The sequence below is a fragment of the Anarhichas minor genome, unplaced genomic scaffold, assembly GCF_050575085.1.
Source record: "Anarhichas minor isolate MPS153535 unplaced genomic scaffold, ASM5057508v1 ptg000005l, whole genome shotgun sequence".
Classification (NCBI taxonomy): Eukaryota; Metazoa; Chordata; class Actinopteri; order Perciformes; family Anarhichadidae; genus Anarhichas; species Anarhichas minor.
The window spans coordinates 1,867,679-1,882,154 of NW_027466451.1; the positions used below are offsets into that span (position 1 = coordinate 1,867,679).

At 45.1% G+C, this 14,476-nt stretch overlaps 1 protein-coding gene across 2 annotated transcripts in view; it reads right to left on the reverse strand.

The window, feature by feature from the left end:
• Window positions 1-409: 409 nt before the first annotated feature.
• The window catches only part of bcar1 (BCAR1 scaffold protein, Cas family member), an 89,813-nt gene continuing 75,746 nt past the window's right edge, over window positions 410-14,476 (reverse strand). For both annotated transcript variants that reach the window (XM_076075988.1, XM_076075984.1), the window contains exons 3-8: window positions 8,550-8,699; window positions 5,260-5,355; window positions 4,765-5,145; window positions 3,552-4,430; window positions 2,006-2,092; window positions 410-955 (exon numbers count right to left, since the gene is read on the reverse strand). In XM_076075988.1, coding sequence (XP_075932103.1) covers window positions 410-955; window positions 2,006-2,092; window positions 3,552-4,430; window positions 4,765-5,145; window positions 5,260-5,355; window positions 8,550-8,699 — 2,139 coding nt within the window. The remainder of the gene's footprint in view (window positions 956-2,005; window positions 2,093-3,551; window positions 4,431-4,764; window positions 5,146-5,259; window positions 5,356-8,549; window positions 8,700-14,476) is intronic.

Sequence of the window (14,476 nt, forward strand, 5' to 3'; positions counted from 1 at the left end):
ATGTATATATACATATATATACTGGAAGTTCTTGAGTCTTTTTTTATTTCTGGTTTTCTGACTAAATAAGTAACTTAAATATTTACAGTGATTATTTTACAGCCCGCTGAAGATAAAACGTTCCTTTTAGTTTGTCTGGAATAAAAAGCGTGCGGAAGGAAGGAGGGACGAGGGAGGGGTGGTCCCAGTGAAAGGTGGGGTGGATGTGGGGTCTCCAACCTCAAACTGGAGGGGTGTACAGGGTTTCCCGCAGGGGGCTCCAGGTCCTCCCTCCCCCCGTGCTGCAGGGGCGTCCAGCCCTTGTCGCGGGGAGGATTTACTGCCCCCCGTGCTCCTGGGTCATCTCAGTTGTGTCACTGTTTGGTTTCTTTTCCTCCCCCGCCTCCCCCCCGTGCCCCCCTTCACTCCCCTACATGACCAGCAGCTGTCCCAGCACCATCCTGAACTGCTGCGTGCACCCTGCCAGCTCCCTCACCCTCTCAGTCATCTCCCTGGCCGCTCCGGGGGAAGGATACTGGAGCGCCGCCGTCTTCGTGCTGACCACGATGTCCTTGAGTTTTTCGCAGAGGGCGTTGCTGCTCTGGGCCACGTGCGCTCTCACGTCGGGTGACTTGGCCTGGCGCGACAGCGTGTCGCCGATGAACACCAGCTTGTGCGCGCTGAGGATGACGAACTTGCTGTGCGCGACGAAGATCTTGGGCGGCTGGTTGGAGTTGACGGCGGTGAAGAAGGCGTCGATGGCGTTGGTCACCGCGGTGATGTTCTGCTCGCACTGCTCCTGGTAGAAGAGGAGGAGCTGACGGTCGCCGTGGCCTAGCTTGGAGCAAGGCGGGCCCCCGGAGCCGTTCTGGGCCTGCTGGTTGGCCGGAGGGGGGTGCGGGGACGGGACCCAGCCTGTCATGTCGTTGTTGATCGGCCGGCTGACTTCCTGCTCGAGTCGCTCAAACTGTTTGATCTGGAGGAAGAGGAAGGAGACCGTCAATGCTTTATCATAATGCTATGATTCCAACTGTAATATCTTTTGGTTTTACCCGAAACAAGTCATTTTATAGACGACACAATCAATCAGAAAGATAATCGCTGGATGAATCCACAACTCATTCAGGCCAGTCAGAGAGGTACCGCACCGATCAATGAACATTTAGATGAAAACATGATTTGCCAAATCTGGCAACCCTTGAAAGCAACTACTGAATGTAGACAAAGAGTCTAGGGACGTAACATGTCATATCCCTGCAAATATCCAGCAACTACGACATGTGTCTGGCAACATTTTTTATTAAGAGAAATAAAATAAACACTATTGTCTGAGTGAGGAAGACACCATCCTTATACTAACAGCTCTAATTACGACTTTATTCTTTCAATATTACTAAATATTCAGACTCCTCAGAAAACAGGGAGATATGGGGGAGCTGTTTTGAATGTGCAAAAAAATGTGGATCATCTCTGTGAGCTATTAAAGTCCATACATTTATACATGAATTAAAATGAATTCATGAGGTGAATGAATGCCACGTTCACATTTTTAAAAAAAGTATAAAGACAAAAGAGGAGGGAGAGTCTATCATGTCTACATGTGTGCTGACTCTGCAGAGACGACATTAAATGAGAGAAGTTTATAGAATGAATACAGAAGGACTGAGAGACTAACTGCATTATGTTCCATTCTATTTTTATATTTTGAATTTAGGGTTTTTCTTTACAATAAATAAAGACATTTCCATCAGATATTGGTGCAGGAAAATTTGCCAGAATGCAACAAATTAAGTGGTTAACATTTGTTTTATTTCCTGTGCGAGGAACCCCCCCCACGCTTAATATGTTTCTGTCAGCTTGTTTTTGGTCGGCCCCCTAGTGGCCCAGCATTGTTTACAGCAGCTTCACTTCTAATTACGGCCACTCGTTTTCTCTCTCTCTCACACAAACAATCACATCACAGAACAAAGAAAGTGAGAGTAATGGACTGAGAGAGACACAGACAGACGGACAGACAGACGGGTACCTGTTGCTGCTCCAGTTGTGTCTTGTGTCTGATGATGTTGCCTTTCTCCAGCAGCTGTCTTTGGTTCTTCTCAAACTCCTCCTTTCCCTGACGGATCAAACACAGCTGTAACAAAACTTTTGTACACACCGACATGATGTGTACAAAACATCTCTGTTCTTCACGATCATATTGAGGATCATGAGAAATATACAGCCTCTGCCTCCCTCTAGTGGTGACAAACAGGAACCGCAAGAACTTTGACGTAACGTAACTTATCTCCCCTCATGCACATTCCTTGAACAGCCTTGCTGACACACACACACACACACACACACACACACACACACACACACACACACACACACACACACACACACACACACACACACACACACACACACACACACACACACACACACACACACACACACACACACACACACACACACACACACACGCGTTGTTGTTGTTGTTGTTGGGGGGAGATAAAAGTACTACACAGCTAGATATGTCTTCTCCTGGCAAAATAAATAAGAGAAAAATAATATCATACATGACATAATATATAATATGTACAGTTGAACTCATCAATATATCTATAAGTATATGTTCAAGATGTATACACATACAGTATTACATTGAGGGATATGTGCAGTATTTGTATACCAAGTTTAGGTAATTAAATTAAGAAATGTGTTAATTAATTAATGTTTACTTTCATTATTATTAGATGTATTTATTCTTTCTTATTTACGTCTGGCCTTTCTTCCCTATGCTTTAGCAACATGGATGTATTGATTTGTCTGTTTGCCAATAAAGCAAATTGAAATTGAAAAAAAAAATGAAATTGATTATGACTTCAGTTCTCATAGATAAATGACAGCTGCTGTGGCACTTCAGCTCTGTCTTCAGCAAAGGACAAACCGAGGCAATATACTATATCATATATTTTGTAATAAAAAAAGGCACTTTTGAAAACAAAAAGCTAACGACAAAATGTGTGGAACTATGTGAGGTATGGAGGGCAGCTCAGGGACACTGTGTGAAGCTCGCTCAGGTTTGTTCCAGAGCATCACATGACCACAGTCACACGGCCGAGCTAACATATGTTTGGTGTTGCAACTAGAAATGTGCACTCGGTACTGGTGAAGGTCTGAAGCAGTTGCTGATCGCTAGCAGTTCGTACCGGCCGGTTAAGAGGATTCGGCAGTCAGTGACGGTATAAAACAGTCGATAAAAAATGTTTTTGAAAAAGTGTTGGATCACTGCAACTTTGAGAGGTCCTTGAGCATACAGTCCTAAATGAACACCGAAAATATTAGGCTGATGGGTCTGGTAGTATGTGAGATTAGCCGTGGACAGACAGACAGATGCATGCACACACACACACACACACACACACACACACACACACACACACACACACACACACACACACACACACACACACACACACACACACACACACACACACACACACACACACACACACACACACACACACATGATCTCCACCAGAGAAAGAAACAGCCGTGTAAAAAGGTGTATGTCCATGTGTGTGTACCTGTAAATGTACGTAGTCGTAGTCCTCCATCCAGCCTTCCTCTGTGGTCTCATACGGCCGGTCCACACCTTCCTCTTCCTCTGCAGCTGTAAACTTTGGCGGAGAGGGGAGGGGCCGCGACTGAATGTTCACCCTCTCCCCTCCCTGATAGCTCCCACTTCCCGATCCCGTCATGTGACCGCCGATCTCCCCCGGGATCGGGGGAAGCGGCAGCTGCTGCTGCCGGTTGGTCCGTTTGAAGAGCAGCGAGGCGTTACCGTGGAGAAAGGAGGCGAGCTGCTTGGCGTCGTCGGGGATGCCTCGCGCCGTCATGATCAGCCGATCCAGGTCGTCCCCTCCCGGCGGGGGTGCCGCGAGCGCGGCGTGCGACCAGGAGACGCCGTCCAAGCTCTGACTGTGCCGGATCAAACTCTGGAAGACCTCCTCCATCTTCCCCACCTGACGGCCCAACTTGGTCTGCAGGGAGCGGTCCGTGGCCTGGGCGGAGTTTGCCACGGCGCCCCGGGCAAATTCTAAGAAGTCCCGCACGGTGGAGCGCACCCGGTCAGCGGCTTGATGAATGGCGGGGAGGTTTCCTTCCAGATGGGCGGAGCTTCTCCAGTTACCCGTGATGAACGACATCATGAGTGAAACGCTGGACTCGACGGCCTGCTGGAGGCGGGACAGACGCTCCATGGCCTGCTCCAGGTCCAGGATGAGGGGCTTCCCGGGTACGGAGCCATGGCCGGGAAGGGAGGAAGAAGAGGAGGTGTCGCGGACGGGGACCATGTCCAAGGAAGAAGCGGAGTGGTTGCTCCGTGTGCTTCCCGTGCTGGAGGCGGACAGCCGCTTGAAGGACAAGGTGAGCTCCTCACTGGTGGACTGAGCGTCACGCACCACCTGGAAAACACGGACGCAAAATAAGCTAAGCTAGCAGTTTAGCCCTGTTTCCTGTCTGTGTACAAGCTAGCAGTGCTAATTTCATCAAAACTAATTATGATGTGAAGCAGTCGTTGAAATGTCCACAACGAAAACAATACAAAAACTAATTAAAAATGTCTATAATGCATAATAAACATACTTATATGTTATAATCTGCTTATAGGATGGTATAATTATAGTTATAAGTGCTCATAAGGTCATAAGGTTTGATGACAGTATTTGTCATCAAATAGAAACTAACTGAACACAACAACGATGGTTTCCCAGAATGTGGGAGCGCCTCTTTAGATACCTGCGGTGGGACATCGTAGACACTGTGGTCTCCCCTCTCCCCTCCTTTCTCCTCTCGCTCCCGAGGGAAGTCGTAGACGTCCTGATGGTGGTGACCCCCCGACCGCAGGCTGGCGGGGATGTCGTAGATCTCCTGAGGGGGCTGGTCGACTCCGCGGTAACGCTTGTCGGTCAGAATCGGGGGCGGGACGTCGTACACGTCCTCCGGGATCGGCGGCTCGTCGTCGTCGTCGTCGTTGCCGTTGAGGTTGTGCGGGTACTGGCCGGGGGGCGGGAGAGCCGGCTTGAGTTTGGCAAAGTGGGGTGGTACGTCGTAGGTCTCCTCTCTGATTGGCTGAGAGTCAGGGACGTCTTTGCTGACGGACGGGGGGAAGTCATACACCTGAGGAGAGAGAGAGCAACCGTGACCACTGATTTATATCACATTTTTGAACATGACAGTAAGAATAGAGTATATATATATATATATATATACAGTATATTCAGACAGCCTTACCGTCTGCTGTGTGCTTTTGTCTGAGCTGGCTGGGATGTCATATATATCCTGACCACTAGAGGGCCCCTTCACCACCATGGGAGGAGTGTCATACACCTGAACACAAGACATCCAGACAGACAGAAATAACATGCAGTTACACACACACACATCTCACAGCTGCTTCACGTTCTAATTATGTGTGAAGTATGAGTATGATACGACCAGCAATATATAACAATAATTCCTGATGATACAATTCATCAAACTAATGCGACCTGGTGCGCCGTAAAATAGATTAAAGAATTGAATTCCATTTAATTATTTTAAGTTCAAGACCAGAGAAAATATTTTAAATTCATGTGAATAAAATGTAAGACTTTTTAAAATCTTCTAAGGCCTTTCCTGTTTGAGGAAACTGAATACAATCCTGCAGTAACTGCTAACATCACACGCCTGTATAATAGGCGAGATGTGAGATGACTGTTGGTACCAGATGTGGTGATAATTTCATCGTCTGTGGGGAATGGCGACATAAAAAACAGGCAAACCCCCTCGTCCACTGGAAGTTTTTAAGGGGACGTGTACACAAATGCAACGTCACATGTGTTTGGCAATTTAAAAAGCTGATGGAAGCACTCAGACAATCGCTCCCAAAGTGAGAACAAGCACGTCTAAAGATGCTTTAAAAAGTTCTTTAAAGTGTCACCAAGAGTACATTATTCTATTAGAAACCAATCTGAAATAAAAAACAGTCAAGAAAGATATACGCAGGCACACACACACACACACACACACACACACACACACACACACACACACACACACACACACACACACACACACACACACACACACACACACACACACACACACACACACACACACACACACACACACACACACACACACAGTCATAAAACAAGGTTTGAAATGGTTGAATGCATTATATCTACTGCCTTTGTCTAGGGAGAGGAGAAGCAGCACAGTGGGGATGAAGAGGTAAAGAGGAGAGGGAAGCAAGAGGGACGAGAAAGGAGGAAAAGAAGGGAACAAAGGTGCGGGAAGAGGACGGATTAAATAAAGGAGGAAAAAGCAAGATGGGAGGAAAAGGGGACAGAGGGAGGAGGGGAGGAAGAAAAGGGAAACAGGAAGGGGGAAAGACGGGGAGAAAAAGGCAGTAAAAAGAAGAGAAGAGGAGGGAAGGGAAGATATAAGCGGGAGCAGAGAAGAAACGTTTTTTTATGGAAAGAATGAAGGCAGGGAGGAGATGAGAGGAGGAAAAAGGAGGTGAGTAAGGGGGCGAAGAGCAGGCCCAGGAATGTGAGCCGGTGTGGTTTTGGTCACATGACACAGGGAGCTTGTAGAGGAAACGTCTATCTATTAACACTCGCTCCCTCAATCCTTCCTGTCCTGCACTCTTCAGCCGCTACTCTGTGTCTCTCACACATACTGGGAGGACTTCCTGCCTCTGACCTCTGACTCACACGTTATTATCGCTATATCTAAACAACATTTCAAAAATAATGCTATCAGTCAAATTCATCTTTGAATTTGTTTATTGTGCGTTTTTGTCTCTTTTTGGCAAATGAATTACACTTAAAATACAAGTGAAGAGAGCTGGAGACAGACTTTATCACCATAACTGTATATTAGGGATGTTAGGAGAACCGATACTTGGGAACCAGGTACCAACCAAAACTCTGACAACGTGACAATACTCGTTTTTTATCAAACACGAACCGATGTTGAATTCAGTTTCATTATGATGGGTTCAGGCTCTATTCAGTAAAACTGAGTATTGTACGAAAGTGAATTATTGTTATTGTGATGTGTTCAAATGTAATCTCACCAAAGTTTTTGGTGAGAAACTCTAATAAATCCAGCAGAATTATGACGTGTTTATCTTCCTGACACTAGGTTTACTGTGTTTTAGTTGGTATCGGATTTTATATTGAGAATCGTGGAACTTCACTGGCATTGGTATCGACGAGTACATTTCTGGTATCACGACATCCCTATCATTTTTGCATGAAAAATGACTTCATCGATTATCAAAAAAACGCTCTTTCTTCCCGACTGAGCAGAAGTGTTATGCTCAGACAGCTCGCTGCAGCCTGCAGCCGTACGTATACCAGTGGCGGGCCGTCAGGGCCTGCAAGGCCTTCTCTGCTGGCCTAAACAGAATCACAAAGCTATATCTATTTTATAATTTAATATTTTATGTATTATAATTTATAAAATTTTTTTCCATTATCTTATTTTCTCATTGCACAGCTACTGTCTTCCTCAGTTGCTCTGCTTCCAGTGCAGCTTGTTTTAAGTAGAGCTTTTATCCAATCAGATCTCACCTCTGTGTCTCTAGGTAAGAAGAGAGGCCCGAGGCCTGCAGACTCACAAGTGCATCCAGTGCAGATTAAAGTAAATGGGGACGATATTGTTGATTGTCATAGTGTTCAACCAATCAGATCTTTAGTTTGACATGTTGGGCGTATTCTTTGACTATCTGAGCCTGCGCGCCGGCCTATAATGACGTCAGCATTACATGCCGCTCAATGTCCGTGTGTAGCTTTCCCGCGAGGTGCAGAGTGTGCTGTGATTGGTCAGTGGGTGAGCACGTGACTATCGTGAAACGAAACTTAACAGCCAGCAGAGGCTGATGGGTAGTGAATCACATCACGTGATGCAGCTCAGCCAATCAAAATGCATTCTGACTGAGTGAGATGCACCATGAGAGAGGGTGCTGAGACGAGGAAAGACATTGCAGAGCAGTACATTCAACGTTCAATTTCTGAAAGTAAAATCCTATGATAATCTCTTTGGGTCGCGGCTTGTCATTAAGGAGTGATGATGGATCCCACAGCCAGACCAGCTGAGATCATTATATTTTCCTGAATTTAGGATTTTGCATTTTCTAAATGCTCTAGCATTATTCAAACGACTCGTACCGAACTGTTTAATACGAAGACGTACATAGTTACAGCATTAAAAATGAATAATAGCTGTGGCGCCATAATGTGGTTATAAGGTGGTATTTCAGCTGCAGGACAGCAGTGAAGGCCCAGGTATAAAATGCACGGCCCGCCACTGACGTATACGCGCGTGTTAGGCACAAAACATTGTGAACAGTATGTGTGGAACTACAACTACGCAGGAATAAACTGACCTGTGTGTGTAACTGTATACACACACACACATCGATAACCTTCTCTACAGTGGAAAAATACAGCTTCTTCTTGTCGCCTCTGGACAGTCCAAGTATCTTGAATATCACACACACACACACACACACACACACACACACGTCCCACCTGTGTGTTGTACTGCTGGCGGGCGGGCGGCACGTCGTAAATGTCGTGCTGGGTCGGAGGCTGGTGTCTGGGCGGGACGTCGTACTCGTCCTGATCCGGTTTGACTGTGTCGTACACATACACCTGACCGACCCGAGTGGGGACCACCACCTGGACACAGAGAGCGGAGAGGCAGGTGAGCGTCAACAACACAAAGACGTACTGTACAGTCACACTACAAACATCAGTCTGAAGGTCGGAGGATGGATATCAACAAAACAGAAAGACTTCTTCACCTCTGAATGAGAATGTAGTGCTTCATCACACTTAAATGAGCAAAGACTGAAGGTTGTTCAGTCTCACGGCCAATAAAAACAGAGCAGGGGGCCTATCGCAGTCATCGTGGGAACCAGGCTGCCCTATTGTGTGCCTGTTTAAACTGTGTATTATATGGTTCGAGTGTAGAGTCAACCAGCCAGCCTGGGAAACCAAAGCAGCTGTGGTTTACAACACACACACACACACACACACACACACACACACACACACACACACACTAAAAGTAGCTGTCACAACTAGTATCCCATCATCATCCTCTCTTCTCGTCATTTCCACGTCCTGGTTCAACTATAACCAGCACCAACTGTGTAACCACACTCTACACTGTATCTTATTTGTTAGCATGCTAATCGCAGGCGTTGCATACAACATGACTCAGTCCATCACTCGTCCCTGCATTATAAACACAACTCAACAGTGAATGTGGAAGTGAAATACATTTTACACTGAGAATTCTAGAAGTAAATACTGTGTACTCGTAGCAAACAGGAGTAACTGCAGACACAATTCAATACAACATGCTAATGCTAACTGCTGCTACACTACAGCTGAATAGGGTCAAATATTTAACCAATATGTATATCACCATGAAATGTCAATCGTTCATTACTTACATTAAGAAATCTTTTAATTATGCAAATGAGGTATTCTATTATATAGATAGAATATAGATAAGAAAGAAAGTGTAACGTTTGGTGTACATAAGAGCTAAAACGTCCTTTAAAGAGACGCTTAGTTACATTACAGACATTTAGAAGAATAGATATCACCATAAAATTTCACCAGTTCATTTCTGACATTAAGACAAATAGTTTTTTTATCACAAGTTTTCTGAAAGGTTTTGTTTAAATATGCAAATGAGGCATTTTCTAATGGTAACTTTTGGTGAAATTAGGGGAAATCTACAGACACAAATAGACAAAGCAGTAAAATAAACCCCGAAATGTGCATTTAGCTCTTCATGCTCGTCTTTATGGTCACTGTTGGCTAAATGTGTCCATATCTGAACCGGGCACAGAGAGATGAAACTGAATAATCTTCTTATCTGACTCTGGATGAAGAGAACAAGATTATTTTCCTACAAATTGGATGCATGTCTCGTCAGAAAAACTAAACAAAAACTTGCAGCGTGGTATAAATTCGGAGGCATGTGGCACTGTTTCATACTATATACTATAGTCCCCCCAAAAAGTCAATTTCATCATAAGACGCTACATAAATCCTAATATATTACCAAATGTACATCACAACACAGTATTCCATTATCATCTAAATGTTTCATTCGACATGCTCATCGTCGGTATCAGACCGAACATCCCGCATCGCTCGGTCTGTGTTTGTGAGTGTAATCAGTGTTTAATCACTCTCAGCTCCAGCCTTGATTAACGGAAGCTCTCTGATAATATTTGCTCAGCTCCACAGCTGTTGGAGGTACGCTGTGTGAGAGACAGACGGAGACAGACGATAAAAGCATCCATTTGACAAACCTGTCTGCACTAATCTGTCCTCTGCCTCCTCTCTCTCCCACCACCTCATAACACATCCTCTCCAGTCTCTCTTACACAGGGAGCGGAAACAGTTTTTTTTGTTGTATTAAAAATGAATTAAGAAACTTCATTTAGCTTTTTCTCCCATTCTGTCGGTGGGTCACACGTATACACGCTCATGTAAACACGCCTTCCCTCATCGTCAGAAAGCTTTCAACAGTATTGACGACACTTCTGGCTAAATGCCAGATGTGACCTGCACACGCGCGCGCACACACACACACACACACACACACACACACACACACACACACACACACACACACACACACACACACACACACACACACACACACACACACACACACACACACACGTCATCCCCAGCCCTGTGTCAGATTGATAACCTGTGTTATTGATCACCTGTCTGTGTGCACCCTAGGGGGTGAACACACACTTCCACACTGACACTAAGCGATCTGTGTGTGTGTGTGTGTGTGTGTGTGTTAAGTCTAGTAACGGAGCGATGGATCAATGGTCACCATCTTTGTATGTGCGCGTGCCTCTACGGTGACGGTCACCACCGTTAACTAATGACATCATTTAATAGCAGCGTCAGTGCGTCCCGTCTGCAACATGACGGGTTTCTCCGCTTTAACGAGATTCAATATCTCATCTCCATCATCAGTGAACGGACAAATGAAAAACACGGACAAAAAAAAGGTAATTTCTGTTTCATCGATGAGTTCAGGCGGAGCAAACTTCAACACGTGGAGTAGTGCATTTGACCGATAGCAAAGCAGGACGAGCGGGTCTGTTCATACCATCTACAACTGATTTAGACAACATTCATGACAGAAGGCCATGAACTCTCCCAGGACTCTCTTCCCTCATCAACGTGAACATGACTCCACGCTGATCCTTGCCATCCTTTCACAGTTTCCTTAACCTCCTCTTTGTGTCATTCCTTGTGAATGCATATGCACTTGTAGCATTGGAATGGACTGTCTTGATGCTGATGCTTAAGCTCTGACAGCCTCGATACACAGAGCAGCCCCCCCCCCCCAGCGCTCTGCAGGAAGAGATGACAGCCAGCACACAGCTGCATCAAGTCCCCCGTACATCCCGTGTGTCATCGCAGAGCTCTGGCCCACGAGGACGGCTGTATACTTTCAGATTTACTGACCTACATACCCAGCGAAGAAAATTCTCTGTGTCGTGTTCTCAGAATACATCAGTGGCCTCATAAAAAGCTGCAGCTCGTCTGACCTACCAACAATAAAAATGGGAGAATTCCTCCGCCATGTGTGGCCCGAGCTGGGACGCTCACGCTTTTGTTCTGCTTGTGCGATCGCGTCAAGCAGAAGTCATTGTTCAACAGATGACCTTTGCTCCGAGCGATGTCCCTCACCTCCTTCCCAGCAGCAGACCTCTCTTCCTCTCCTTCCCTTTCTCTTGCTTCATGCCCAAGAGAGAAAAAAAAAAGGACAGATGACGATAAAGCAGGGCGTGGGCGTCCTTCCGCAAACAAAACGCAGGATGAAATATCCTCCGCGCTATCTGCTGTAAACGCAGCACATTCTCAAAGTGAAGCTCCATCTTCCGGCTTCAACATGACCACCGTAACCACACCGAGAAAAGAAAAAGGAGGTTCTATACATGCAGCTGCAGCGGAGAAAAGAAGTCTTTACAGCGCAGATGTGAAGTTGAAAGAGAAAATGGGGTAAAAAAAGAGAGAGGCCTAATTACAGTAGGAGGGTTGGGTGGTTTGTCTCAACCGGTGGACATGGCTGCTTCAGATCCTAATCTACACTCTGCTCTCACTCTGGCAGAAACACGCATTTGAGATTTTGGGATTATTTTGCATCCATAGCACGTTCTCTTTCAGACGAGTGGAACGGAAACATCTAAAATACACATTTACTTTGTTTTCCTACTGTGTCTACATGCGTCTGTACATCTCTGCTAAACTTACCAGAAGTTACCACTAGATAATGCCTCATTTGCATATTTCAAACATACCATTTCAGAAAACTCATAATACAAACAACAAATACACACATAGATCAAATCTATGCATACAAATGTATACATTACAGCCGCCTGTCTGTACAAATATCCACAGTAGGCAGTAGAAGATAATGTTTGCGTACATTGAGCATATACTGCCATATGCAGGTAGGAAGTGGTTCTATGCACATATAGACACTGTATCATGCACTTAATACAATCGTAATGCAAGTTTAAATTGCAATTATTAAGATTTATATCTGATGATCTTGCTAAAGCTAAACAAATACCCCCTTTTATCCGTTTTCACATTTCGGTTTCCAACGGTTATGAAAACAAGATAATCAAAGTAAAGCGGTTATTGTCCCGCGTTCCGTTGTCATAACTTCAAATCAAGCTACCAACATGGAAACATACTGCTGCAGGAAGGTGAGACAACACTTTACAGGTGAGTTGTTGCTCTGGTAAACCCTTGTATAGCGCTTTTCTAGTCTCTCGACCACTCAAAGTGCTTTTTACACTACATGTCACGCACCCATTGACACCCATTCATACACTGATGTCGGGGATCAAACCGCCGATCTCCTGATTGAAGGACGAAGCGCTCCACACTGAGCCACCCCTACTGTGGTTACTGCATCATTCCTTCTCACTGTAACTCCTGTTTAAGTGTAACAATGTTGGTCCTGATCACAAACCACCAAGACAAAGGAGTCAAATAAAACAAATAAAAAGTGAAGCGAGAATGAGAGCGGGTTGGAGCCACAGACTGAGAATACCATGACAGCTATGTGGAGCATGTGGCATCAAACACACACACAAGGCACCAAGAGTCAGTGCATGGGTTAACAGATTAGTACAGCGCAGGGGGGGCATGTCTCCAAGAGAGAACCAACACACTCTATACACCCCCCCCCCCCCTCCCCCCCCCCCGAACTAGATTCCAACACCACATGGCGTGACCGGTGTGTGTTCTGTGCATGCTCAGACTGGCTGTCTGGCAAATCAGGCAAACTCACTCACTGACTCACCTCCAGGTTTTAGGTCTATGGTGATGAAAAAAAAAAAACGTATCATTTTTTTTATACCTCATCACCTCATTATACCTTGTGTAAGGGAGCGTCGAGTTGACAGTATACTGCATTTGTGTGACTGTGTAGCTCGTCACCTCGTTGGGAACGTCTGTGTGTTGGTCATTTCCAGCAGTTTGTTCTTCTGCAGTACTGCAGGTTCCATGTCGGTACCGGGGCAGGGTTGGGACTAATGGCCCCCGTCGTCACGGCAAACCATAGAAGATGACTTTGGGGACGAACAAGAAACTAGAATAAATCCAGTTGTTTGAAGGACATTTTTTTCGACCTGTTTAACTTCCCAACACCAGCTCTAAGCAACTCATAATACATCATTAAAACTACTTAATGCCAAGTCGTTTTCTTTTTTATCAAAGCATATAATAAATGAGCAAAAAGCAGTATGCAAACCGTGCCATCAGACTTCACACTGATGCAGACACTCGTTCAGCAAAGCACCTCAAAGACAAACATCCAGATTTATTCAAAGGATTCAAGGTGAGTGAGTTTCAGGTCAAGTTAATGTTACATTAACAACATATCCAAATTTTGTATATTTTAGTTTCTTGACAGAGGCATCGAATTGGGTAATTTCACTGGCATTGGTATCCACTACTACATTTGGTGAGTATCGTGAACCCCCTAAAAAGGAGGCAGTTAAAATGCCACATTCACCTCCCTGCACCAGACTGCATTTCTATTCATTTCCTTCTTAAGAATCATGAAATCCTGTTTGGTGGCATAGGTTTAACAGAATAAAGTAAAAAATGTATATTTATTGAGGCGTTCCAACTCTAATTGACGGACACGTTCTTTTAGGCAGTACAGTATGGGACTAACCAAAGCTATTCAGAAACATTACATGCAAATGAAGCCTTTAAACAGCACGTGTGACACCAGGTTTTGAAAGTGGACTATATACTTTCTTTAATCTTAACAGAAGGTTTCACATAGACACATCGTGGTGTAGGTGTCGCTTCTAATTCGCACAGAAATAACAAACAAATGGACAAAGCAATGAGACGGGATGAGCCAAACAAAA